The following is a 23,243-nucleotide window of genomic DNA, read 5'->3' as shown; positions in this document are numbered from 1 at the left end:
GATAAATGTCTGTTCAAGAGTAGTTGGATCATTTTAAAATCCATTCTGCCAATCTCTGTCTTGTATTCTGAGTGGTAAAATATAAATAATAGGCCAAACATGGTGGCTCATGCCTGTAATCACAGCACTTTGGAAGGCCGAGGTGGGTGGATCACTTAAGGTCAGGAGTTTGAGACCAGGCTGGCCAACATGGAGAAACCCCATCTCTACTAAAAATACAAAAATTAGCCAGGCGTGGTGGTGCGCGCCTGTAATCCCAGCTACTCAGGAGGCTGAGGCACGAGAATTGCTTGAACCCAGGAGGCAGAGGTTGCAGTGAGCTGAGATCATGTCACTGTACTCCAGCCTGGGTGACAGAGTAAGACTCTGTCTCAAAAAAAAATATATATATATACACACACACACACACACACACACACACACACACATATGTATACATGTATATATATGTGTATATATATAAAATATAAAATTTACCATTTTTACCTTTTTTTTGAGATGGCTATATATAAATTATATATAATTATATATCTATATTATATATATAATATATAATAGATTATATAATATATAATAGATATATAATAGATTATATAATATATAATATATATATAGAAACCCCGTCTCTACTAAAAATACAAAAAATTAGCCAGGCGTGTTGGCGGGCACCCGTAGGCCCAGCTACTCGGGAGGCTGAGGCAGGAGAATGGCATGAACCCGGGAGGCGGAGCTTGCAGTAAGCTAAGATCGTGCCACTGCACTCCAGCCTGGGTGACAGGGCGAGACTCCATCTCAAAATAAATAAATAAATAAATGCATTCTTGTGGGCAGCATATATTGAATCTTGCTTTTTTATCCAGTCTAAAAATCTCTGATATTTAAATAGGTTGTTTAAACCATTTACTTTATTATCATTATTATTTTTCTTGAGACAGAGTCTCACTCTGCTACCCAGGCTGCAGTGCAGTGGTGCGATCACAGCTCACTGCAGCCTCAACCACCTGGCCTTAAGTGATCCTCCCAACTTAGCCTCCAGGTAGCTAGGATTACAGGCATGTGCTACCACGCTGGGCTTTTTTTTTTTTTTTTTTTTTTTGGTAGAGACAGGGTCTTCCTATGTTGCCCAGGCTTGTCTTGAGCTCCTGGGCTCAAGCAAATCTCCCACCTCAGCCACTCCAAGTTCTTGGATTATAGGCAAATGCCACCACACCTAGCCTCCCATTTACTTTTTTTTTTTTTCTTTGAGACGGAGTCTCGCTCTTTCGCCCAGGTCGGAGTGCAGTGGCGCTATCTCGGCTCACTGCAAACTCCGCCTCCCGGGTTCACGCCATTCTCTTGCCTCAGCCTCCCGAGTAGCTGGGTCTACAGGCGCCCGCCACTGCGCCCGGCTAATTTTTTGTATTTTTAGTAGAGACTGGGTTTCACCGTGTTAGCCAGGATGGTCTCGATCTCCTGACCTCGTGATCTGCCTGCCTCGGCCTCCCAAAGTGCTGGGATTACAGGCTTGAGCCACCACGCCCGGCCTTTTTTTTTTTTTTTTTTTTTTTGAGATGGAGTCTAGTTCTGTCACCCAGGCTGGAGTGCAGTGGTGTGATCTTGGCTCACTGCAACCTCTGCCTCCTGGGTTCAAACGATACTCCTGCCTCAGCCTCCCGAGTAGCTGGGATTACAGGCGTGTGCCACCACGCCCAGGTAATTTTTGTATTTTTAGTAGAGACAGGGTTTCACTGTGTTGGCCAGGCTGGTCTCGAACTCTTGACCTTGTGATCCGCCCGCCTCAGCCTCACAAAGTGCTGGGATTACAAGCGTGAGCCACCGCGCCTGGCTCCCATTTACTTTTTTTTTTTTTTTTCTTTTTGAGACAGAGTCTTGCTGTGTCGCCCAGGCTGGAGTGCAGTGACAAGATCTCGGCTCACTGCAAGCTCTGCCTCCTGGGTTCACGCCATTCTCCTGCTTCAGCGTCCCGAGCAGCTGGGACTACAGGCGCCCACCTCCATGCCCTGCTAATTTTTTGTGTATTTTTAGTAGAGCCTGGGTTTCACTGTGTTAGCCAGGATGGTCTCAATCTCCTGACCTCGTGATGCGCTCGCCTCAGCCTCGCAAAGTGCTGGGATTACAGGAGTGAGCCACCGTGCCCGGCCCCCATTTACTTTTAATGTAATGATTGATATAGTATGTTTCATTTTATCATCCTGCTATTTTTTTTTTCTTTTAGACGGAGTCTCACTCTGTTGCCCAGGCTGGAGTGCAGTGGCGCAATCTCTGCTCACTGCAACCTCCACCTCCCGGGTTGATGCCCTTCTCCTGCCTCAGCCTCCTGAGTAGCTGGGACTACAGGCGCATGCCGACATGCCCGGCTAATTTTTTGTATTTTTAGTAAAGACGGGGTTTCACCGTGTTAGCCAGGATGGTCTTGATCTCCTGACCTCATGATCCTCCCGCCTCTGCCTCCCAAAGTGCTGGGATTACAGGCATGAGCCACCACGCCCGGCCTTGTTTTTGTTTTGTTTTGTTTTGTTTTTTGGTTTGTTTGTTTGGAGATGGAGTCTTGCTCTGTTGCCAAGGCTGAAGGGCAGTGGCATGATCTCGGCTCACTGCAACCTCTGCCTCCCGGTTTCAAGCGATTCTCCTGCCTCAGCCTCCCAAGTAGCTGGGATTACAGGCACCTGCCACCATGCCTGGCTAATTTTTGTATTTTTAGTAGAGACGGGGTTTCTCCCTGTTGGCCAGGCTGGTCTCGAACTCTTGACCTCAGGTGATCCAACCGCCTTGGCCTCCCAAAGTGCTGGGATTACAGTGTGAGCCACCGTGCCGGCCTTTGCTATTTGTTTTCTAATTGTCTTATCTGTTCTTGGTTCCCCTGTTCCTCTTTTTCTGCTTTTTTTTTTTTTTTTAGATTTCTTATTTTATATCCACTTTATTTTCTTTGTTGGTATCTATAACTCTTTGTTACTTTATTAGTTACTTTAGGGTTCATACTATACATCATTAACTCACCACAGTCTATCATTAAGTGATATTATACAACCTCATATATATATGAATACAGTAGTATATTCCCATTTCTTTCCCAACCTTTATGCTATTAAAGTAATACATTAAATTGAATCCTTTATATTTATTGAGACTTGTTTTTTGTTTTGTTTTGTTTGAGACAGAATTTCACTCTTGTCACCCAGGCTGTAGTGCAGTGGCATGATCTCTTCTCATTGCAACCTCCGCCTCCCGGGTTCAAGTGATTCTCCTGCCTCAGCTCCCAAGTAGCTGGAATCACATGCATGTGCCACCACACCTGGCTAATTTTTGCATTTTTAGTAGAGACGAGGTTTCACCATGTTGGCCAGGCTGGTCTGGAACTCCTGACATCAGGTGATCCACCCGCCTTGGCCTCCCAAAGTGCTGGGATTACAGGCGTGAGCCACCACACCTGGCTGAGACTTGTTTTATGGCTCAGAATATGGTCTGTCTTGATAAATGTTCCATGTGCAAAAGTCCCACAATACAGTATTGGGCTTTTTGTTTTGTTTTTTACAATCGATTACTTTTTTTTTTCTTTTTTTGAGATGGAGTCTTACTCTGTCTTCCAGGGTGGAATGCAGTGGTACGATCTTGGCTCACTTTAACCTTCGTCTCCTGGGTTCAAGCGATTCTCCTGCCTCAGTCTCCCCGAGTAGCTGGGACTACAGGTGCGTGCCACCACACCCGGCTATTTTTAGTAAAGACGGGGTTTCACCATGTTAGCCAGGCTGGTCTCAAACTCCTTACCTCAGGTGATTGGCCTGCCTTGGCCTCCCAAAGTGTTGGGATTACAGGTGTGAGCCACCGTACCTGGCCTCAATTACCTCTTTAAAAAGATTTAACTAACAGACAGGGCAAGCGGGGCACAGTGACATGCTTCTGTAATCCCAGCTACTTGGGAGGCTGAGGCATGAGGATTGCTTGAACCAAGGAGTTCTAGACCAGCCTAGGCAACATAGGGGGAACTGGTCTCTAAAAACAAACAGGCCAGGCGTGGTGGCTCATGCCTGTAATCCCAGCACTTTGCGTGGCTGAGGCGGGTGGGTCACCTGAGGTCAGGAGTTTGAGACTAGCCTGGCCAAGGTGAAACCCCGTCTCCACGAAAAATACAAAAATTAGCCGGGCGTGGTGGTGGGTGCCTGTAATCCTAGTTACTCAGGAGGCTGAGGCAGGAGAATCGCTTGAACCTGGGAGGCGGAGGTTGCAGTGAGCCAAGATCGCGCCATTGCACTCCAGCCTGAGCAACAAGAGTGAAACTCTGTCTCAAAAAAATAAATAAATAAAAGCAAACAAACAAAAATGGTGGTGGTGGGGGGAATATATGTGTATATGTGTGTGGAATATATGTGCATATATGTTTGTACATATATACATACTGACACATATATATATATTTACATATATACATACTCACATAGCTACCATTTTCAGTATTCTTCATTCCTTTGGATAGGTCCATTTTTTTTTGAATTTTTTTTTTCAGTAGGTTTTTGGGGAACAGGTGGTGTTTGGTAAGTTCTTTAGTGGTGATTTCTGAGATTCTGGTGCACCCATCCCCTGAGTCGTGTACACTGTACCCGATGTGTAGTCTTTTATCCCTCGCCCCCCTCCCATCCTTTCCCCCAAGTCCTCAAAGTCCACTGTATCATTCTTATGCCTTTGCATCCTCATGGCTTAGCTCCTACTTACAAGTGAGAACATATGGTGTTTGGTTTTCCATTTCTGAGTTACTTCACTTAGAGTAATGGTCCCCAACTCCAACCAGGTTGCTGCAAATCCTATTATTTCATTCCTTTTTATGGCTGAGTAGTATTCCATGGTATATATATATATATATCATAGTATTCCATGGTATGTATATATATCACATTTTCTTTATTCACTCATTCATTGATGGGCATTTGGGCTGGTTACATATTTTGGCAATTCCGAATTGTGCTGCTATAAACATGTGTGTGCAAGTGTATTGTTTCTCTTTCTTTTTTTTTGTTGAGACAAGGTCTTGCTCTGTCTTATTCTTTTGCCCAGGCTGGAGTGGAGTGCAGTGGCGTGATCTCGGCTCATTGCAACCTCCACCTGTTGGGTTCAAGCGATTCTCGTGACTCAGCCTCCAAAGTAGCTGGGACTACAGGTGTGTGCCATCACGCCCAGCTAATTTTTGTAGTTTTAGTAGAGACGGGGTTTCACCATGTTGGCCAGGCTGGTCTCAAACTCCCGACCTTAGGTGATCCGTCCACCTCGGCCTCCCAAAGTGCTGGGACTACAAAGTGCTGAGCCACTGAGCCCAGCTGCAAGTGTCTTTTTTTCATATAATGACTTCTTTTACTCTGGGTAGATACCCAGTAGTGGGATTGCTCAATCAAATGGTAGATCTACTTTTAGTTATTTAAGGAATATCCACACTGTTTTCCACAGTGGTCGTATAGTTTACATTCCCACCAGCAGCGTAAAAGTGTTCCCTTTTCACCACATCCATGCCAATATCTATTGTGTTTCTTTTTTTTTTTTTTTTTTTTTTGAGGCAGAGTCAGTCTCACTCTGTCGCCCAGGCTGGAGTGCAGTGGCACGATCTCAGTTCACTGCAACCTCCACCTCCCAGGTTCAAGTGATTCTCCTGCCTCAGCCTCCCAAGTAGCTGGGATTACAGGGGCATGCCACCACACCCGGCTAATTTTTTGTATTTTTAGTAGAGACGGGGTTTCATTGGGTTAGCCAGGGTGGTTTCGATCTCCTGACCTCATGATCTGCTCGCCTTGGCCTCCCAAAGTGCTGGGATTACAGACATGAGCCACCATGCCCAGCCTACTTTTTGATTTTTAAAATTATGGCCATCTTGCAGGAGTAAGGTGGTATCCCATTGTGGTTTTGATTTGCATTTCCCTGATCATTAATGATGTTGAGCATTTTTTCATGTTTGTTGGCCACTTGCATATCTTTTTCTTGAGAATTGTCTATTCATTCCTTAGCCTACTTTTTGATGAGATTGTTTGGTTTTTTCTCGCTGATTTGTTTCAGTTCCTTGTAGAATCTGGATATTAGTCCTTTGTTAGATGTATAGATTGTGAAGATTTTCTCCCATTCTGTGGGTTGTCTGTTTGCTGATTATTTCTTTTGCTGTGCAGAAGCTGTTTAGTTTAATTAATCCCATCTATTTATCTTTGCTTTTGTTGAATCTGCTTTTGGGTTCTTGGTCATGAAGTCTTTGCCTAAGCCAATGTCTAGAGGGGATTTTCTGATGTTATCTTCTAGAATTTTTATGGTTTTAGGTCTTAGATTTACATCTTTGATCCAGCTTGAGTTGATTTTTGTATAAGGTGAGAGATGAGGATCCAGTTTCATACTCCTACATGTGGCTTGCCAATTATCCCAGCACCATTTGTTGAATAGGGTGTGCTTTCCCCACTTTATGTTTTTGTTTGCTTTGTCAAAGATCATATCAGTGACAGTATGACTTCCTTATTCCTGGTGTGCTGATTTTTCAGTCATAAAAGGGTGTTGATTTGTCAAATGCATTTTTTTGCATCCATTGAGATGATCATGGCTGGCACAGTGACCCATGCATGTAATTCCAGCACTTTGGGAAGCCAAGGCTGGCGGATTGCTTGAGCCCGAGTTCAAGACCAGCCTGGGCAACATAATGAGTGCCCCCCCATCTCTACAAAACATTAAAAAAAAAAAGTTAGCTGGGCATGGTGGCATGCACTTGTAGTCTCAGCTACGTGGGAGGTGACAGTATGACTTCCTCTTTACCGATTTGGATGCTCTTTCTTTCTCTTGTCGGATCATATTTTCATTTGGTACAATTACCTTTCTGCCTGAAGAATTTCCTTTAACAGTTCTTGTAGTGCAGGTCTACTGGTGATGATTCCTTTCAGTTTTGTATGTCTGAAAACATCGTTTTCAAAAATTTTTTAATTTTATGTTTTAATTTTTATCTATTTATTTATTTTGAGACCAGGTTATGAGACTGGCTAATGTTTGTATTTCTGGTAGAAACAGGCTTTGACCATGCTGCCCAGGCTGGTTTCAAACTCCTGGGCTCAAGTGATCCACCCGCCTCGGCTTCCCAAAGTGCTGGAATTACAGGCGTGAGTCACCACGCCTGGCCTGAAAACATCTTTATTTCTTGTTTTTGACAGATTTTTTTCCCCCCAATATTCTAGATCGAGAGTTTTTTCTTTAAGTAGTTAAAAGATGTTAGCCAGGCGCGGTGGCTCACGCCTGTAATCCCAGCACTTTTCAAGGCCGAGGCGGGCGGATCACGAGATCAGAGGATCGAGACCATCCTGGCTAACACGGTGAAACCCTGTCTCTACTAAAAATACAAAAAATTAGCAGGGCGTGGTAGTGGGTGCCTGTAGTCCCAGCTACTCGGGAGCCTGAGGCAGGAGAATGGCGGGAACCCTGGAGGCGGAGCTTGCAGTGAGCCGAGATTGCGCCACTGCACTCCAGCCTGGGCGACAGAGCGAGACTCTGTCTCAAAAAAATAAAATAAAATAAAATAAAAATAAATAAAAAAATAAAAGATGTTGCTCCACCATCTTTTCACCTGGATTGTTTCAAGTGAAATCTTATGCCATTCTTAACTTTGTTCCTCTGTGTGTAACATCTTTACCACTGGCTTTGAGCAATTTGATTACGATGTGCTTTGGCACAGTTTCTTCATGTTGCTTGTGCTTGGGCTTATTGTGCTTCCTGGGTCTGTAGGTTTATAGCCATCTTTAAGTTTGGAAAGTTTTTTGTTGTTGCTGTTTTGTTTTTTGAGACGGGAGTTTTGCTCTTGTTGCCCAGGCTGGAGTACAATGGCACAGTCTCAGCTCACTGCAACCTCTGCCTCCCGGGTTCAAGCGATCCTCCTACCTCAGCCTCCCAAGTAGCTGGGATTACAGGCATGTGCCAACACGCCTGGCAAATTTTTGTATTTTTAGTAGAGATGGGGTTTCTTCATGTTGGCCGGCTGGTCTCAAACTCCTGACCTCAGGTGATACACCTGCCTCGGCCTCCCAAAGTGCTGGGATTACAGGAGTGAGCCACTGCGCCTGGCCCAAGTTTGGAAAGCTTTTGGTCATGGTTTCTTCAAATATTTTTCTGTCCTTTCTTTCTTCTCCTTTTGGACCTCTAATTATCCATATATTAGGCCACTTACGGTTATCCTGCAACTCACTGATCCTATTTTCATTTTTCTTTTTTTTTTGGATTTTTTTATCTTTGGGTTTTATTTTAGGTAGTTTCTATTGCTATGCCCTCAAGTTCACTTGTCTTTTCTTCTGTAATATCTAACCTGCCATTAATCCTATCCAGTGTGATTAATCCTGTCCAGTATGATTTTTTTAATCTGATATTGTAGTTTTCATCTCTAGAAGATCACTGGGATATTTTTCATACATTCCTTGTCTTAAGTGCTGGGATTACAAGTGTGAGCCACAGCACCCAGCCAGGGTCCTTTTTTTTTTTTAATATTTGAGACAGAGTTTCACTCTTGTCACCAGACTGGAGTGCAATGGCATGATCTCGGCTCACTGCAACCTCTGCCTCCTGGGTTCAAGTGATTCTCCTGCCTCAGTCTCCTGAGTAGCTAGAATTACAAGCTCCTGCCACCACGCCCAGCTAATTTTTGTATTTTTAGTAGAGATGGGGGTTTCACCTCTTTGGCCAGGCTGGTCTCGAACTCCTGACATCAGGTGATCCACCACCTCGGCCTCCCAAAGTGCTAGGATTACAGGCATGAGCCACCACACCTGGCCACCAGGTTCCATTTTTTAATGGATGTCAGATATTATAAAAACTGGATATTTTTGCCTTCCTATAAATCTTCTTGAGCTTCATTCTAAAAGTTAACTGAAAATAGTTCAATCCTTTCAGGTCTTGCTTTTATGGTTTGTTCAGTGGATCCAGAGCTGGAGGACACGAGGATGAGTGAGGCATTAGCTGAAGTGGGCAGACAAGTCCAGGCACTAACCACAGCAGCATGGATCAGGAGGCAGTCAAAACTCGAGCATGGTAGCACAATGTAGTCTCAACCCCACCCTAGCCTCCCGCTTCCTGAAACGGTAGCTGCATGAAGAGGGAAGGCAGAGCTGCAGTTTTCCCGGCTATACTTGGAGGTACTCTCATCAGATATGAAGCCTGAACACAGCAAGACACCAGGCCTCAAATGTAGCTCTGGGGCAGCTGTCAGCAGAGAGCTGTCCAAGAAGAGAGGCCCACCTGTCATCTCATCCCACCCTGCCCTTAATGATCAGGCCAAGGGCCCTGAGAAGTCATCTCATTGCTTGAGCATCAATTAACTCATCTGCAAATTGCGATTGCTCCACTTGCCCTGCCTAGCTCACAAGGGTGTTCTCTCTTAGGAGAAAAGAAAGTAAAATCCGGCTAGGCCCAGTGGCTCACGCCTGTAATCCCAGCACTTTAGGAGGCTGAGGCAGGTGGATCACCTGAGGTCAGGTGTTAAGAGACCATCATGGCGAACATGTTGAAACCCCCTCTCTACTAAAAATACAAAAATTAGCCAGGCATGGTGGTGCACACCTGTAGTCCCAGCTACTCGGGAGGCTGAGGCAAGAGAATAGCTTGAACCAGGGAGGCAGAGATTGCAGTGAGCTGAGATCGTGCCACTGCACTCCAGCCTGGACGACAGAGACCGACTCCATCTCAAAAAAAAAGTAATAATAATAATCCTCACACAGCTTGTTTTACAGACGTTAAGACAGGCGCAGAGAGGGTGGGCGTGCCAGGGCCCTCGGTAGCCCAGACCTGCCGTACTCTACCAGCCGAGCACAGCCCGAAGGCCAGGGAACAAACACAGACGGAGGCCGAGTGGGCCCGGAGCAGGGTCTTGCCGCGAAGGGCCTGGGCTCAACGTTAGAGCGCGGCGCGACCCTATTCTGGCTGCAACGAGAGGGGTGAATGAAGTGGGCGCCGGGGACCTCCCAGAATCGGAGCTCCAGGCGCGGGCGGGCCAGGGGCCGCCGGAAAACTGCGCGCGCCCCGCCCTACCCCGTCCGGCCCCGCGTCGCGTTCTCCTCCCCCCACTACGCAGCCCTCGGCTGCCCCCTGCCGCCGCCGGGCGGACCCTGCAAGCCCCGCTGTCCCCGCCTTCGCACCGCCCACCCCCGCCTCCGGATTGGCGGCTCCAGAAATCTCCAGGCCACCGGCTTTCTGCTACCGGATTGGCTGCGCCCGGGTGCTGAGGCCCGGCCCATTTCCCCGGGTCCTTTGATCACGCGCCTGACGGCTTTTCCGGGGCCCGGGAGCCAACCGAGGGCGTTCCTGTCGGGGCTGCAGCGGCGGGAGGTAAGGCATGGCCAGGCCGGCTGGGCTGCAGAGCGCCGGCACGGGTCCACGCCTCGGGTGACGGGCTTCCAGGATGTTCGGGCGCGGGGCGGCCCATCCGCATCCCCCAACACCCCCACCTCCGGCCTGAGCCTCCCAGCGCCGTGGGAACCACCTCCTGTCCGCTGTTGCTGGCCCGCATCCTAGCAGCGGCCTGACGCCCTCCCCACCCTGGCATGCCCCCTTGACCTGGGACGATGAGCATACGACTGGGTAAGGGCAAGCTCGATGCCCCGTGCCCTACGGACACGGGGGTAGGTCGTTCATACCTTGCCCTCTGATACAGACTCAAGCGAACCTGGGTCGCGGACCTTGGGCCATCAGCGTGCAAACTGCCCCAGGACGATCTCTTTGCTTCTGTCGATGGGGACTGACCCTCTCCACCTCTGCCTGTCAGCTCAGGCCAGGAGGGGAGGGACCTGGGCGGAGCCCCGGGTGGAGACAAGAGGAAGCTGACATCATCTTGAAGATACAATCCAGCTTTACCCACTCGTGTCCACCCTGGCACACGAGACAGATGGGGGAGAGGGTGTTTGGGCTGTATGTCTGAGGTGACACCAGGGACAAGGGCATAGAACTCAGGCATGGAGCCCATCGCTTGAAGTGGAATTGGACCAGGATGGAAGCGGGCTCTTTCAGATGCTCCCATCTCACCCCTGGCTGCAGTGCAGGTCCTTCCTTTAGACCTCATTTATCCATTTTGCTCCACTGGACAGGTGCTGGCAGCCCAGTGCCCCAAAAGGGCTGGGGCAGGCACCTGAAACCTGCACTTAATCTTTCCCCAGAAGCTGAGACTTGTAAATATTTGGCCAGCATCTGAGCTGGGCCCCACCCTGATTTAGGGATAGGAGTTGGGCAAGACTCAGCCCTGGATCCAGGCCTTCCCTTGATCCCCTTTCCTGCCAGGATTTGCCAAGACTCACTGGAGGGTCACACCCAGTACATCTACCTGGAGGATCCCTCCTCCCAGGATTTGACCTGGGACCAGTTTTCATAGATCTTCAGCTCTGGGGGAGGGATCCAGAGTCTGGATGTCACCTGGGTGCAACTGATAACCTCCCTTCCTCCTCCCCAGGGAGCCCAGTGGAGGCGCCCTCCCGAAGCGCCACTGCCCATGCTGACCACCCAGCCCTCCGGCTGCTGATGTCATGAGTAACACCACTGTGCCCAATGCCCCCCAGGCCAACAGCGACTCCATGGTGGGCTATGTGTTGGGGCCCTTCTTCCTCATCACCCTGGTCGGGGTGGTGGTGGCTGTGGTAAGGAGCCCTCATATACACACACAGACACCCACAGCTTTGCTAAGGCAGGGGCTGGGTGGGCCTGGTCCAGTCTGCAGAGTCCCCACTGTCCTGTTAAGGGAGTGAAGGGTGTGGAGGTGGGCCTCTCTCTGCCTGTGGGCCTTCCTGGGCTCAGCAGCCCCCACAGTGCTGTGTCTCTGTTGCAGGTAATGTATGTACAGAAGAAAAAGCGGTGAGTGTCCCTGTCCCCCACCCGCCCTAACCCCACACCCGTTCTGAAATTCCTGCTCATAGGCTCTGACTTTTCTGTAAGATGTCCCTCAGCCATCCTGATACAAGCCTGTAATTTGTTTTCCCTGCCCCAGCCTCAGGTTACTCACTGGGGAAAGCCCCTTTGTAGAACCAGGGTTGTATTCTTGGAGGTATAGTGTGTCCCAAAAGGCACCCACTGGAATTGCCCCTGCCTGGGAAAGGGAGGAGAGACGGGGCAGCCAGGTGTTTGATGAGGGTTGGGGGGACCTCCTAGCTGAGTCCCCTCCCCTGCTCCCCAGGGTGGACCGGCTGCGCCATCACCTGCTCCCCATGTACAGCTATGACCCAGCTGAGGAACTGCATGAGGCTGAGCAGGAGCTGCTCTCTGACATGGGAGACCCCAAGGTGAGCACTTGGGGGCCAGGGGGAGAATGAGGCAAGGTGGGGGTCAGCCCTGTTCCCAGCCATACTCGTCCACACTGAAACCAGAGCCTGGTTCTGCTTTCTTGGGCTGTAACTGGGTGCTGCAGACTCCCAGGGAACACAGCCCAGCCTTGTGGTGTGGTCTCCTCCCCGACAGGTGGTACATGGCTGGCAGAGTGGCTACCAGCACAAGCGGATGCCGCTGCTGGATGTCAAGACGTGACCTGACCCCCTTGCCCCACCCTTCAGAGCCTGGGGTCCTGCCATCTGCTTCCCCTGCTGTCACCTGGCTCCCCCTGCTGGGTGCTGGGTCTCCATTTCTCCCTCCACCCACCCTCAGCAGCATCTGCTTCCCATGCCCTCACCATCACCTCACTGCCCCCAGGCCTTCTGCCCTTTGTGGGTGTTGAGCTCACCGCCCACCCACAGGCACTCATGGGAAGAGGCTTTCCTTCTGGGATGGGGGCGGCTGGTAGACACCTTTGCTTTCTCTAGCCCTCCTGGGCTTGGCTTGGGCATAAATCCCCAGGCAGGCTTTGGAGTTGTTTCCATGGTGATGGGGCCAGATGTATAGTATTCAGTATATATTTTGTAAATAAAATGTTTTGTGGCTAGGGGTTTTGATTTCATCAAGAGGCTTAAAATGACCTTCCCCCGAGGTGATTACATTGCTATTTCCCCTCCCTTCCTGCAGCCTGAAGGATGGGGGCCAGAACACAAGTGTCACCCATCCTACCTGCCCCAGGCTTTAGGGGCACACACCACAGGAGACTCCAGTCCAGAAAAGGATATTTTTTTTATTCAAGTAACTGCAAATAGGAAACCAGAGAGGGAGCCCCAGGCTGGGACAAATCATGGCTACCCCTCCCCAACAGAACAGGGGGAGGAGGTGGCCCCTACACCCTTTATGGTCGATTCGGGCCCCCTTGCTCACTCTGCTGCAGCATCCTAGGGGCAGGGCCCCACCTTCCCTGGGACTGGGGTAGTCGGTCACCCAGCCTGCCATGCCCCAGCCCCTCTTCCCCACAAAGAGTATCTTGGGGGAGGGGATCGTGGGCAGAACAGGAGGCAATGAGGATGAACATTTGGCGCTGGTAGCAGCAGCAATGACGGATGTCGAAGAATGGAACATTGAACAAAAAAACAACACAACTGTCCAGAGGTAGTTTGTGAACAGAGGAAAAATGGAACCAGAACCTTGGGGGGCAGGGAGGAGCAGGAGGGGGGTTGGGAGCGGGCAGGGTGAGCTCCTTGTTATTGGTGCCCCATCTGAGGAGGGGGAAATGGCTGAGTGGCAGAAGCAAAGTAGGGTTAGGGGAGCAGCCCCAGCCCACCTCAGGTGGCGGCCACAGGGCTCTTGGGCCTCACCTGGACAATAAGTGACTGCATCTCCATCACCACAATATGTACTCAGATCCCAGGCGGAGGGCAAGGGGGCTGTGGCCACAGTGAAGAGGGAGTAGGGGACTCACCCCTCCTGCCTTCCTGTAGCCGAAGGGGGCTGTCCAACCTAGTACAGGGACTAGGGAAGTTGGGGAAGGATGAAAAGTGAGCCCCATGTGGTGACAAAGACAGTTTGGCTGGGGGAATCCTGGGGGCCAGCACCCCCCTCCATTGGCCACACCTGCTGCTGCCAGGGCAGTGGAGTAGGGCATGCCAGGATGAGATGGGGCTTGGGCCCCTTTTAAGGCCAGGGGAACCCTCCCAGGCCCCACTATGGGAAGCCAGAGGGAACAGTGAAGGAGCAGAGAGGGCGCCCCCAAACCAAAAGCCCAGAGAGCAATGTCCCCACCACCAAGGGAGTGGGGACGCAGCAGGTGCAGGGTGCGGCTAAGTGGGATGTTAGCCTTGTCCAGGAGGGCATGTGTGTATGCGTGGGTGGGCGGGAGGAGCTGGGAACTGAGGCCAGGGGAAAACTGCTCCCCACTCAGCCCATGGGAGCCCTGCAGCGGCTGGTGTGCTGTGTAGTGTGGTGGTGAGGGCACAGGTGGAAGATGGGGGTGGCGGCCAGAGGCGGTGGTGATGGTGGGCCTGGGGAAGGGGCGGGGGCGGTGGGAGCGGAGCAAAGCTGTCCAGTCCCAGAAGGAAGCTGCTCCTCCAGTGAGGAGCAGGCGGCACGCATGGGTCACTGCTCCTCCTCCGAGGACTCCTGCGAGATGCCCTCCTCTTCCTCCTTCTCCTGTGAGGTGGGCAGTTGTTGGTGTGAGCTCTGGCCCGGTCCCCCTCTTCCACCCCCAGAGGCTGGCCCCCACCCGCTCCCTGCACTCCCTGGCTCTCCTGAAGAGGGATGAGTCAGGGCTGAGTGTGTGGGTGACTCAGCAACCTCCACGGCCCGGCTTCATTCATAAAAAGAATTTAAAAGGAGGAAAAAACCCCACACACATGCTGCTCTCACCCAGAGCCAGGAGCCAAGCCCCCTTGGCCCCCAGGCCCACGGAGGGCAGAGCTCAGGGCAGCACTGAGCTTCAGGATGTGACTGACTCCCTAGGGGAGAAAAGGAGGTGGGGGAAGAGGTGGCTGGGGGAGGAAATGGGAAGGGGTGGCTGGAAGGTGCAAGAGCCCGCTGGTGGGTGCAGGGGAACCAGGTCCTTGGCCCACAGGGGCAGATGCTGTGCTGTGGTGCCCTGGCCCTCCGGGGTGGCCGAGGGCTGACCCTAGGCCGGGGTGGGGAGGAAGGGGAAGTGTGTGCCGCCGGGGCTCACTCACTGGGCGGGAATGTCGGGACACCACACGGGGCTACAGCCCCCGTGCCAGGCACAAACTCCAAAACAACTTGTTTCCTGTTACTCACTCTTGGGGCCTGGCCAGCAGCACCCCCTAACCCCCCCACCCCAGCAGTGGCTCAGCTCAAGGAATGACAGCTTCAGGGATTTGAGGGGGCAGGCTGGGGGTAGGAGAGGGCCAGGAGCTGGAAGGCTGGGGTGACCCTAACTGCAGTGGCCCCCTAGAGGCAGCTTCTTGACTCAGCCCACTGAGCCTTTCCACCAGCTGTCTGGGGACCCAGAATTGGATGGTGCCCTCCAGTGCAGTGTGGTGGGTCACATCAGAACTCCAGCACCGACCCCTCCCAGGGCCCAGCTCCTTCGCTGTTTCTCTTCTGCAGAGGATCATAGGAAGGACAAACCTTCCCCCTATGGCTTCCTTTCCTCATCTCTAATTGAGGGGGACACAGGCTAGATGACTTCCAAGATCTCCCCTAGAAGTTCTGAGTATTCTAGGAGCAGGAGAGGGAGGGACCCCCACACACAACTAGGGCAGGGCAGGGCAGGGGAATGTGATCTGATTTGTACCTGGGACCCCTCACTTCTCATGGGCACAGCCCAGGCCAGGTACCTTCCCCTCTCTGGACTTATGTAAAATCTGATGTCCCAGCAGGTCAGGGAGAGCCTTTCCATAGGGGGTGCATAGCATCAGGTACTGTGTACTCAACACCCTCACTCAAAAGAGCCCAGGAGGCAAGCAGTAGTCTGCTTCTTCACCTACCAGTTTTTTGGGTCTGCCCCTTGGTTTCCTTCCTGGAGTTGTGGTGGTTTTCTAGAGGGTTAGAGAAAATATCTCCTAAGTCCAAAATGCCCATCAGTGCTCACCCGATGCCCAATAGTGATGGGGGGCAGACCTACCTGCCTGTTCAGGGTGACCCAACACTCTCACCCAACAGGCCCACCCAAGTCCAGCTGGCGATGACTGGCCAGCCACATTTGCCCCCTCAACATACACACACGCCCCCTACTCCCACCTCCGCCCATGACTCAGAGGATATGAGTCGTGTCTTAGAAAAAATAAAATAAAAAACAAAACAACTTTTCTGAAAGGCTAATACCACTGTGAATCTGGCCTTTGCTGCTTGTCCCCACCCCTTCAGGCTCCAGGGAACCCCAAGAGAAGGTAACATTCTCAGCCCAGGGACTGGCAGGGACCCTCCATTCTCCCCACTCTGCCTTTCTCTAGATCAGGAAAGCTGTGGGACTTCTGACCTGATCTCCGCAGTGTCCTGGGCAGGACCAACCCCCCAGAAGTAAGACCTTAGTCATCGCCCCACTCTCCCCAGTTAGCAAAGACTCACTGCCATCCCTGTACCAGGGAAGGGGGTACACAACTGAGATGACCGAGCCCCTTCCCAGACCTCCCCACAGCCGTGGCCATGGTGCCAACAAGAGGATCCTCTGCTAGTCATCCACCCAGGGGTAGTCCCATCTCAAGTCTCACCCGGGTCTTGGCAGCACCCTTGTTTTTGCTTCCCTTTGGTCGGCCCCGAGGTCTCTTAGGTGTTGGCACTTCGCTGGGCTCCTTCTGTAAAGACAGAGTGGGTAGTCAGGGACAGTCATCACCTGTTTCCACCCCCTCAGAAGACACAGCCCTCTGCCTCCTCAACAAGGTTAAGTCAGCAAGAACCAAGAACCAAAAACCATCCCTGACCTAGGAATCCCTTCAGGATCCAAAGCTCCAGTTTGAGCATCTTTGCAAAGTGCCTCCCACCTCTCCCCTTGCTTCCCTGCAAGTTTCTAAGATGCAAAATGCCAAGAGCCCAGAAGACCCCTAGGAAAGGCATTCTGGGGACAAAAAGACACTGTTAGGTGGCTCTGCCCAAGTCTCAGTTCTGACACTGATCTTGGGTGGGACACTTAATGCTGGAGCCTCAGTTTCCTCATCTATAAATGGTGAAGACTTCCCTTGCAGGGTGTCATGGAGATTAAATGGGTAATGTATGGTTATCTAGCACTGGGCCATGATCACTGCCCACCCTCTCAGATGACCTATGCTGGACACACACTCCCTGCCTGCACTTGCAAACCTGGAGCCCATCCAGGCTGCCCCCAGAGAAGGGGAATTATAGCCGGACTCCAGAGATCCCTGCCATCATTCCCACTGAAATTTTAATAAGCCGTAGATAGAATAAAAAGCTGCTGCATAATGCATATAAGGTGTGTGGTGAAGGCGCGCCACCTACTGTTTCCTAGGGGGCCCCCCATGGTCTGTCTATAACCAGGGTCCAGTAACCCTGCACCCCTCCTGACACCTCCCACTGACCATGGCTAACAGGTGGGGTAGGAGGGGAGGCTGAGGGAGCTAGGCTAAGAGGACAAATGACCCCACCCCAGGCTCTGAAGGTGGCTGCCGAATTCCAACACAGCAGAATCCTCACAGCTCGTGTCTCCCTAGGCCCAGGTCAGCACAGACCACTCTCCACCGTACGGACAGGGAAAACCTGCAGGTGAACAACCTGTATCATGTTTAAGGGGCAGAGGTCAAACTCAACTCCTCTTACCTCTCACCCAGGGAAGGGAAGTAACTGGGCTTCACCAACAGCCACCCTTCACTTGGGTGACAGCTGCCTCTGTAAGAGGCCAATATGGGGTCCCCCATAAGCCCAAGTGGCCATGCTCCCTAGGGTGCCCCACAACGCCAGGCTGGCAGCCTCATCCTTCTATGAGGACTTTGTGGGGAGAGCAGCACCAGGGTTCTGAGGGTCACTGCCACCAACTCCCCAACATTTTTGACTTCTTGGGCTTCAATTTCCATCTAAAGAGCCAGGGGCAATGCCCATTCCAGAACTACTCATAACTGGTCTGTGCACAAACAAGTGCTGGCCCACGCAGGCACCCGTTTCTCACCTGAGATGAGGAAGTACAAGAATCGACCATAAGTATTCAGCAACTTTACAGCAAATTGACAAAAATCATTTTACGTGCACTGAATGTAATGATTAAAAACCCTGGGCTTCTATGTTCATTTTTGTTCATTCGTCTTTACTGCATTTTAAAATTACTGGTCCACAGTGGATTGGAAATTAAGAAAAAGGCGAGTGTTTTAAGCACTGGCCATGTGACCTCTGGGGTGCTTTAGGTTTGGACTTTTTGCCATTGGCTTCAGAATTTATCTTGAATTCCTTGGCCCCCGGTTCTCTCCTGGGGTCTCTAGAGATCTGACCAGGGTTGCAAGTGGGGCAGGAGTACACACAGGTGGGAAGACACACTCACACGCTTACTGCGCAGAATCATTCTGCACCCTCCATGCATGTTCTCGCCTGCTGAATGAAACTCCAGGCACCTCCCTAGCCCCAAAGGGTAAACCAAGTGAAGCAAAGGTTTGGACACCCACCTGACTCCCTACCAGCGCTGTCCCGGGACTCACCGGAGGCTGCTTGCGCGGCCTGCCCCGGCCCCGCTTCTCAGTGCCGTCCTTTTCCTGCTTGGAGGCCAAGGGCTGGCTGGACTTCGAGCTCGACTCACTCATCTTCCCTTCTCTAAGGAGCAGGTGGAAGAGTGATGGCTGGGATGCTGGGAGACAGAAAAGTGCTTTTAGACAAACATCTCGCTTCAGCCACTTTCTACCCCCTCATCACCCACACCTTCAAGGCACACTGCAGAAAACTGTGCTCCCATGGGCCCCCAGGCCTCCTACTCTGCCCAGGATGGAGGGGTCTGCCCACCCCCAGATGCTGCCAAGGGCGGGGAAGGGCCGTTGGCCCTAATCAGCTCCTTATCTATCTCCTGTTCAGAAGGGCTCTTTGTTGTCCTGCCTTAACACCGCCCCAGTGGAGCGTGGTGGGGGGGGCGGTCCCAGGAGGTACAGCCAGCCCAGACCTAGCTACATGGGTGAGGCCGCCCTGGGACAAAGGTGTGGGGAGGTGAGATATGACATATTGCCAGCATCCCCTCCTTCTGTAGTCAACTGCTGCCCTTTCTCTTTAAGAGAAAATCCAGCCTACGCAGTTCAGTGGGAAAATGGAAAGAATGAGACCTTGCGATCTGGCAGCTATGGACATTGATCCCCTGCCCACCTCACTGACAATATTGCCTATCTGGCAAGGTGCAAGACTCAGGACCAAAAAGAGCCAATCACACAGCCAGGGGTGGTGCCCACCACCAGCTCTCTTCTCTGTTCTCACCCAGGGTAAATCCCTGGAGGATTCAGATTGGTATAATTGAGGGAGGGAGGAGATGGTTGAAGCTAGTGGGTGAGGTGGGGGAGGAAAGTGAGCCCAAAGCCAAAGGCCACCCTCCTCTTTCCCCTTACCCCTCCTCTGCCCAACTGGAGTCAGATGGGACTTTGCCAGATGGGTAGGGAATTCTCCAACTGAAATGCACGGCCTAACAGACCCTGGCTGGCCCTCATCCTTTAGGATGAGGTTTAGGGCTCATCCTAAAACCTTCTTGGTCATTTTCTAGCATCTTCCTTCTTCTTAGAGGCCTGTTGGGGTTTAATTAACCCCATCAATTTTGAGTTTTCCTAAAACTTCTCATTGGAAGGAGGGCCTGCAACCTGTATTTGGGAATACCCTGTATTACAGGCTTTAGAAAGGACAGTCCTCCACATCTTCATCCTAGTCCTTATCCCCAGGGTACAGATGGATGAGACGCCGGAGGCCTAGGCTACACATTTTTCCAGTAACCAATCCCTGCCTGCCATGGTAAGGGGTGGGACAAGCGGCTCCACTTCTGAAACCCTCTCAATCTGTAAGATCAAGGTAATTATAAGGTACCTGCCTGAACTACCTCCTGACTGCTTCAAGGATCAAACTAGGTAATAGTTTAGAAAAACTTAAAATAATAGAAAGAAATCTTCACTCTAACCAAAATAAGAACTAGACCATTTGAAAATGATTTATGGGCCAGGTGAGGTGACTCATGCCTGTAATCCCAGCACTTTGGGATGCCAAAGCAGGAGGACTGCTTGAGGTCAGGAGTTCGAGACCAGCCTGGACAATACGGTGGGACTCCCATGTCTAATTTAAAAGAAAAAAAAAAAGAAGAAGAAAAAGAGTTTTTACCCCAATGAGAGGAAAAAAACATTTTTGCAAACTTGTGATTTCTAGAGGGCCCAGGACCTCCATTTTCAAGCATCAAGAGACCCTCCAGACAGCAGGACTTTGGTAATTATTCTATCTTATAATGTTTCAGACTTGGAGACCCTTTTAAACAAGGTGGTTGGTGATTTATCCTGCTCCGTCATTAGTGGCTTGGCCTGCTCTGCAATTACAGGCAGTGATTAGAATCTTATATTACACCACAGGTCCCCCTTCAAACTAAACATCAAAATTAATCAACTAAACGAGTGCTGACCTCATATAAGGTCTGCCTGGGGCCCCCTCATCGAGGGGGTTCCAGTTGGGCGAAGCCAGTCCGGAATCCCAGAGAGCCTGGCCCGGCCTGCCTGGAGATCTTGGCGGGTCTCCCTGGAAGCTCTCATACCATCTGGTGCCTCCCCCCACCTCTTGCTGCTGGGGACCCTTTAATCCCCCCAGCCAACCCCCCACGAACTAAATGAAGGCCCGAGGCCCTTTCCAGTAAGGCCAAGAAACGCTCGTCTTTTCCACCTGTTTCTGAACATCAGAGGCCTGTCTTGGAGGAACTACATTTAGGGCCTAACCCCAATCCCTCACTTTGTAATAAGCCCGCTTGGGCCTCAAGCCTGTCTCCTCCATACACTGTGCATGCAAACTGTGCTCCTCAAATACTTAAGGACTCTGCAGGAAAGGCCCTAGGAAATTATCTTGGGGGTTCCCTTGTTTTCTTCCCCGTCCCCCGTAAAAAAGTAGCCCAGAGAAGCCTTGAGTTGCCTAAGGTCACACAGCAAGTTGGCGAGCAGGAAAAAGTACGTTCCCGGAGACCCTTTCAACCCGACACTTTGCCTACCCGCCTAGCGGCTAGGGCTAAACCCCTGAGGCATCAGGCTCCAGACCCGGCCCGAGGGTGACTCTGCAAGTGTCTGCGCCCGGCCGTTGCAGGCCGGCCGGCGGGACCCGGGGCCAGGGCGCGCGGGGGGAGGGGCGCAGGCCGCTCCTGCAGGCGCGGGAAAGCAGCGCACCCCGACAGCATGCACCGCCACGCGGGTGCACCCGGCCCCACTTCCTGCCAGAGGGGGCACCCAAGCCCGCCTTGGGGCAGGAAACCTGGCGCGCGCGGGCGCGGGGGAGAGGAAGAAAGCCCCCTCCCTCCGTCCCCTCCCCGCAAAATAAAGCCCCAGAAGAAAATAAAATAGAAACGGGGAGTCAAAGGGACTAGTTCCAACAGAGCCCAGCAAAGCAGCGAAACCAGTTTGTGGGGGCGGAGGGCAGGCCCGGCCCCTGGGGCTGAAGAGGCGCGGGCCAGGCCAGAGGTGGGGTCGGGGTGAAGCCCCAAACCCAGGCCCGCGCTCCGGCCTCATCTGCGGAGGGGGCGCGAGAGAAAGGCCGAGAGGGCGTAGGGCCGAATTTCGGGGTTCCTCCCCATCCCCCTCACTTCCAGAACTTCCCTGAGCTGCGGGGGGCGCCCGACCCCCCACTCTCCTGCCGCGCCGCAGCCCGTGTCTCTCCCCGCCCCTCACCCGGGCCCGGGCTCGGGCTCGGGCTCCGGCTCCAGCGGGAGCGGCCGCCGCGCGAGGTGCGCCGGGCTCCTCCGGGTGCACAACTCGCGCTCGCCGCAGCTGCGCGCCCCCTCCCCCACCGCGCGCCTTTCCCGGGTCCCCGCCCCCCGCAGGGCGCCCGCGGCGCGGGGGAAGGGGTGCGGGCGTCCTCACCGCGCCGCCGGGCCCCGTCGCCCGCCCCCGCGCCGCGCGGCCCTCCCCCGCCGCCGGCTCGCGCCGCCCCGGCCTGGGAATAAAGCCGGCGGCGCGCGCTGCAGCCCCGGGCGGCTCGCAGGAGGGGCGACGTGCGGGCGGGGGCGCGGGCGCCCCCCTCCGCCGCCGCCGCCGCGGGCCCCGGGGACGACTCACCGCGAGCTCGGCCGCCGGCCTGCGGTGCGCGCTCCGGGTTGCCGGGAGCGGCGGTGCTGGGCGCTGAGGACCGGCCTGGCTCCGCCGCGGCCGCCGCTGGTAGCAAATGCGGATCTGAAACCGGGAGAGAGAGCAGAGGCGCTCAGAGACCGCCGCCGCCGCGTGCTCGCCGCCCAGGCCCCCGCGGGGTATTTATGTGTCACAGCCAGGCGGGGGGACAAAAATATTCCCCCTCCCCCGAAGGATGGCGAGGGGCAGGAAGCTGGGCACGGCCCGTGCGCGGCCTCAATAAATAAATAATTTAATTAAATTATAGATATAAAAAAAAGAAGCCACCGGAGCGGCCGCGAACTCACGCCTTCTTGGAGCCGCGCCAGCGCCAGAAATAGCCCCGGCTCGGAGTCCCAATTAGAGGAGCGCAGCACCGGCTCAGGGGAGCTTAAAAAGAGCGACCCAGGGGCAGGGGGGACGGGCCCGCCCGCGCCAGCCGTGTCACTCAGGGGGCGGGGCCATGCAAATGAGCCCGGGGATTTAAAAGGGCGGCCGCCCGCCAGCCGCCGCTGCCGCGCGGGTGGGTGCTGACGGCAGGGAGGGGCGTGTGGGAGGCCTGGGCTGCGAACTCGAGTCGACCGCCCACTCCTCGCAGTCCCGGACGGAGGAGGTGTGGGAAGGCACGCACAGAGGAGTCACGAAGGAGCTTCTGGCGGGGGGGTGGTGACGGGTGGCGGTATCCTTCCTCCCTGGTACAGGGGTCCCAAGGAGAGTCACCTCTAGGGGCTTCCAGGGCGTGTGGGCCCGGCCCCCCCCCCCAGGGCGTGTGGGGGTGGACGGGGGTCCACGCGGGCCCAGGGGGTGAAGAGAAACGCGCTCGTTAGAGAATTCCGCGGCCTACACGCCGCCCCCTCACTAAAATAGAGAGATGGTAGATTTCCCCTGGGCGGACAGGTGTCAGCATGTGCCTTTCAGTGTCAACCCGCGTGTGGCTGATTGGTGAGATACAAGTCTTGTGAAATTCAAACGTGAAACTTGTGAAATCCAAAGTGTTTTATTAATGGCCACCAGCGAGCCATGATCAAGGTGGAGCCTTCCAGCGAAACCAACGATTGGCTCGTTGGCAGGTACACCCAAGGGAGGCTTCATACCTTGAGGTGACTTAGATGGTGTTCTGGAGATACGCAGGCCCACTTGGGGACCTGGGCCCTTCCGTTGGGACTGTAAATAAAAATAAAAGGTGGGCCAGAGGTCGCCTGGAAGCGCTTTGAGGGCAGGGGCCGAGCACGCAGG

General features: G+C 53.0%; 2 protein-coding genes across 13 annotated transcripts; one reads left to right on the top strand and one right to left on the bottom strand.

Moving 5' to 3' along the window:
- The first annotated feature begins 9,953 nt into the window (after positions 1 to 9,953).
- SMIM29 (small integral membrane protein 29) lies at positions 9,954 to 12,880 on the top strand. Of its 5 annotated transcripts, none has more exons than XM_054685711.1 (5): positions 9,954 to 10,311; positions 11,426 to 11,549; positions 11,798 to 11,823; positions 12,143 to 12,248; positions 12,424 to 12,880. In XM_054685711.1, exons 2-5 carry the CDS (start codon positions 11,499 to 11,501, stop codon positions 12,487 to 12,489), a joined length of 249 nt encoding a protein of 82 aa, XP_054541686.1. In that variant the 5' UTR covers positions 9,954 to 10,311; positions 11,426 to 11,498; the 3' UTR covers positions 12,490 to 12,880. The 5 variants fall into 5 exon arrangements, with proteins under 5 accessions (XP_054541686.1, XP_003950857.2, XP_054541684.1 ...); XM_003950808.6 differs by having other exon boundaries at positions 10,177 to 10,311; positions 11,426 to 11,609; XM_054685709.2 differs by having other exon boundaries at positions 10,217 to 10,563; positions 11,426 to 11,609.
- Positions 12,881 to 13,043: 163 nt separating this feature from the next.
- Positions 13,044 to 22,467, bottom strand: HMGA1 (high mobility group AT-hook 1). Of its 8 annotated transcripts, none has more exons than XM_009451064.3 (6): positions 22,316 to 22,467; positions 21,960 to 22,073; positions 18,399 to 18,544; positions 16,473 to 16,556; positions 15,750 to 15,800; positions 13,044 to 14,445 (listed from the first exon to the last, which is right to left on the bottom strand). In XM_009451064.3, exons 3-6 carry the CDS (start codon positions 18,498 to 18,500, stop codon positions 14,392 to 14,394), a joined length of 291 nt encoding a protein of 96 aa, XP_009449339.1. In that variant the 5' UTR covers positions 18,501 to 18,544; positions 21,960 to 22,073; positions 22,316 to 22,467; the 3' UTR covers positions 13,044 to 14,391.
- Positions 22,468 to 23,243: the final 776 nt, after the last annotated feature.

The sequence above is a fragment of the Pan troglodytes genome, chromosome 5, assembly GCF_028858775.2.
Source record: "Pan troglodytes isolate AG18354 chromosome 5, NHGRI_mPanTro3-v2.0_pri, whole genome shotgun sequence".
Taxonomy (NCBI): domain Eukaryota; kingdom Metazoa; phylum Chordata; class Mammalia; order Primates; family Hominidae; genus Pan; species Pan troglodytes.
Note: the sequence above shows the minus strand (reverse complement) of the source record. Positions and strands in the feature narration are given on the sequence as shown.

Bases quoted from the DNA above. Each gene is read 5' to 3' on its own strand.
- SMIM29 (XM_003950808.6), top strand. From the start codon at position 11,499: ATGAGTAACACCACTGTGCCCAATGCCCCCCAGGCCAACAGCGACTCC. The intron at 11,610-11,797 runs GTAAGGAGCCCT...TCTCTGTTGCAG, and splicing joins TCGGGGTGGTGGTGGCTGTG to GTAATGTATGTACAGAAGAA. The intron at 11,824-12,142 runs GTGAGTGTCCCT...CCTGCTCCCCAG, and splicing joins TATGTACAGAAGAAAAAGCG to GGTGGACCGGCTGCGCCATC.
- HMGA1 (XM_009451063.4), bottom strand. From the start codon at position 18,500: ATGAGTGAGTCGAGCTCGAAGTCCAGCCAGCCCTTGGCCTCCAAGCAG. The intron at 16,557-18,365 runs GTGGGTGTCCAA...CTGTCTTTACAG, and splicing joins CAGCGCTGGTAGGGAGTCAG to AAGGAGCCCAGCGAAGTGCC. The intron at 15,801-16,472 runs GTGAGACTTGAG...CTAACCCTCTAG, and splicing joins AGGGTGCTGCCAAGACCCGG to AAAACCACCACAACTCCAGG.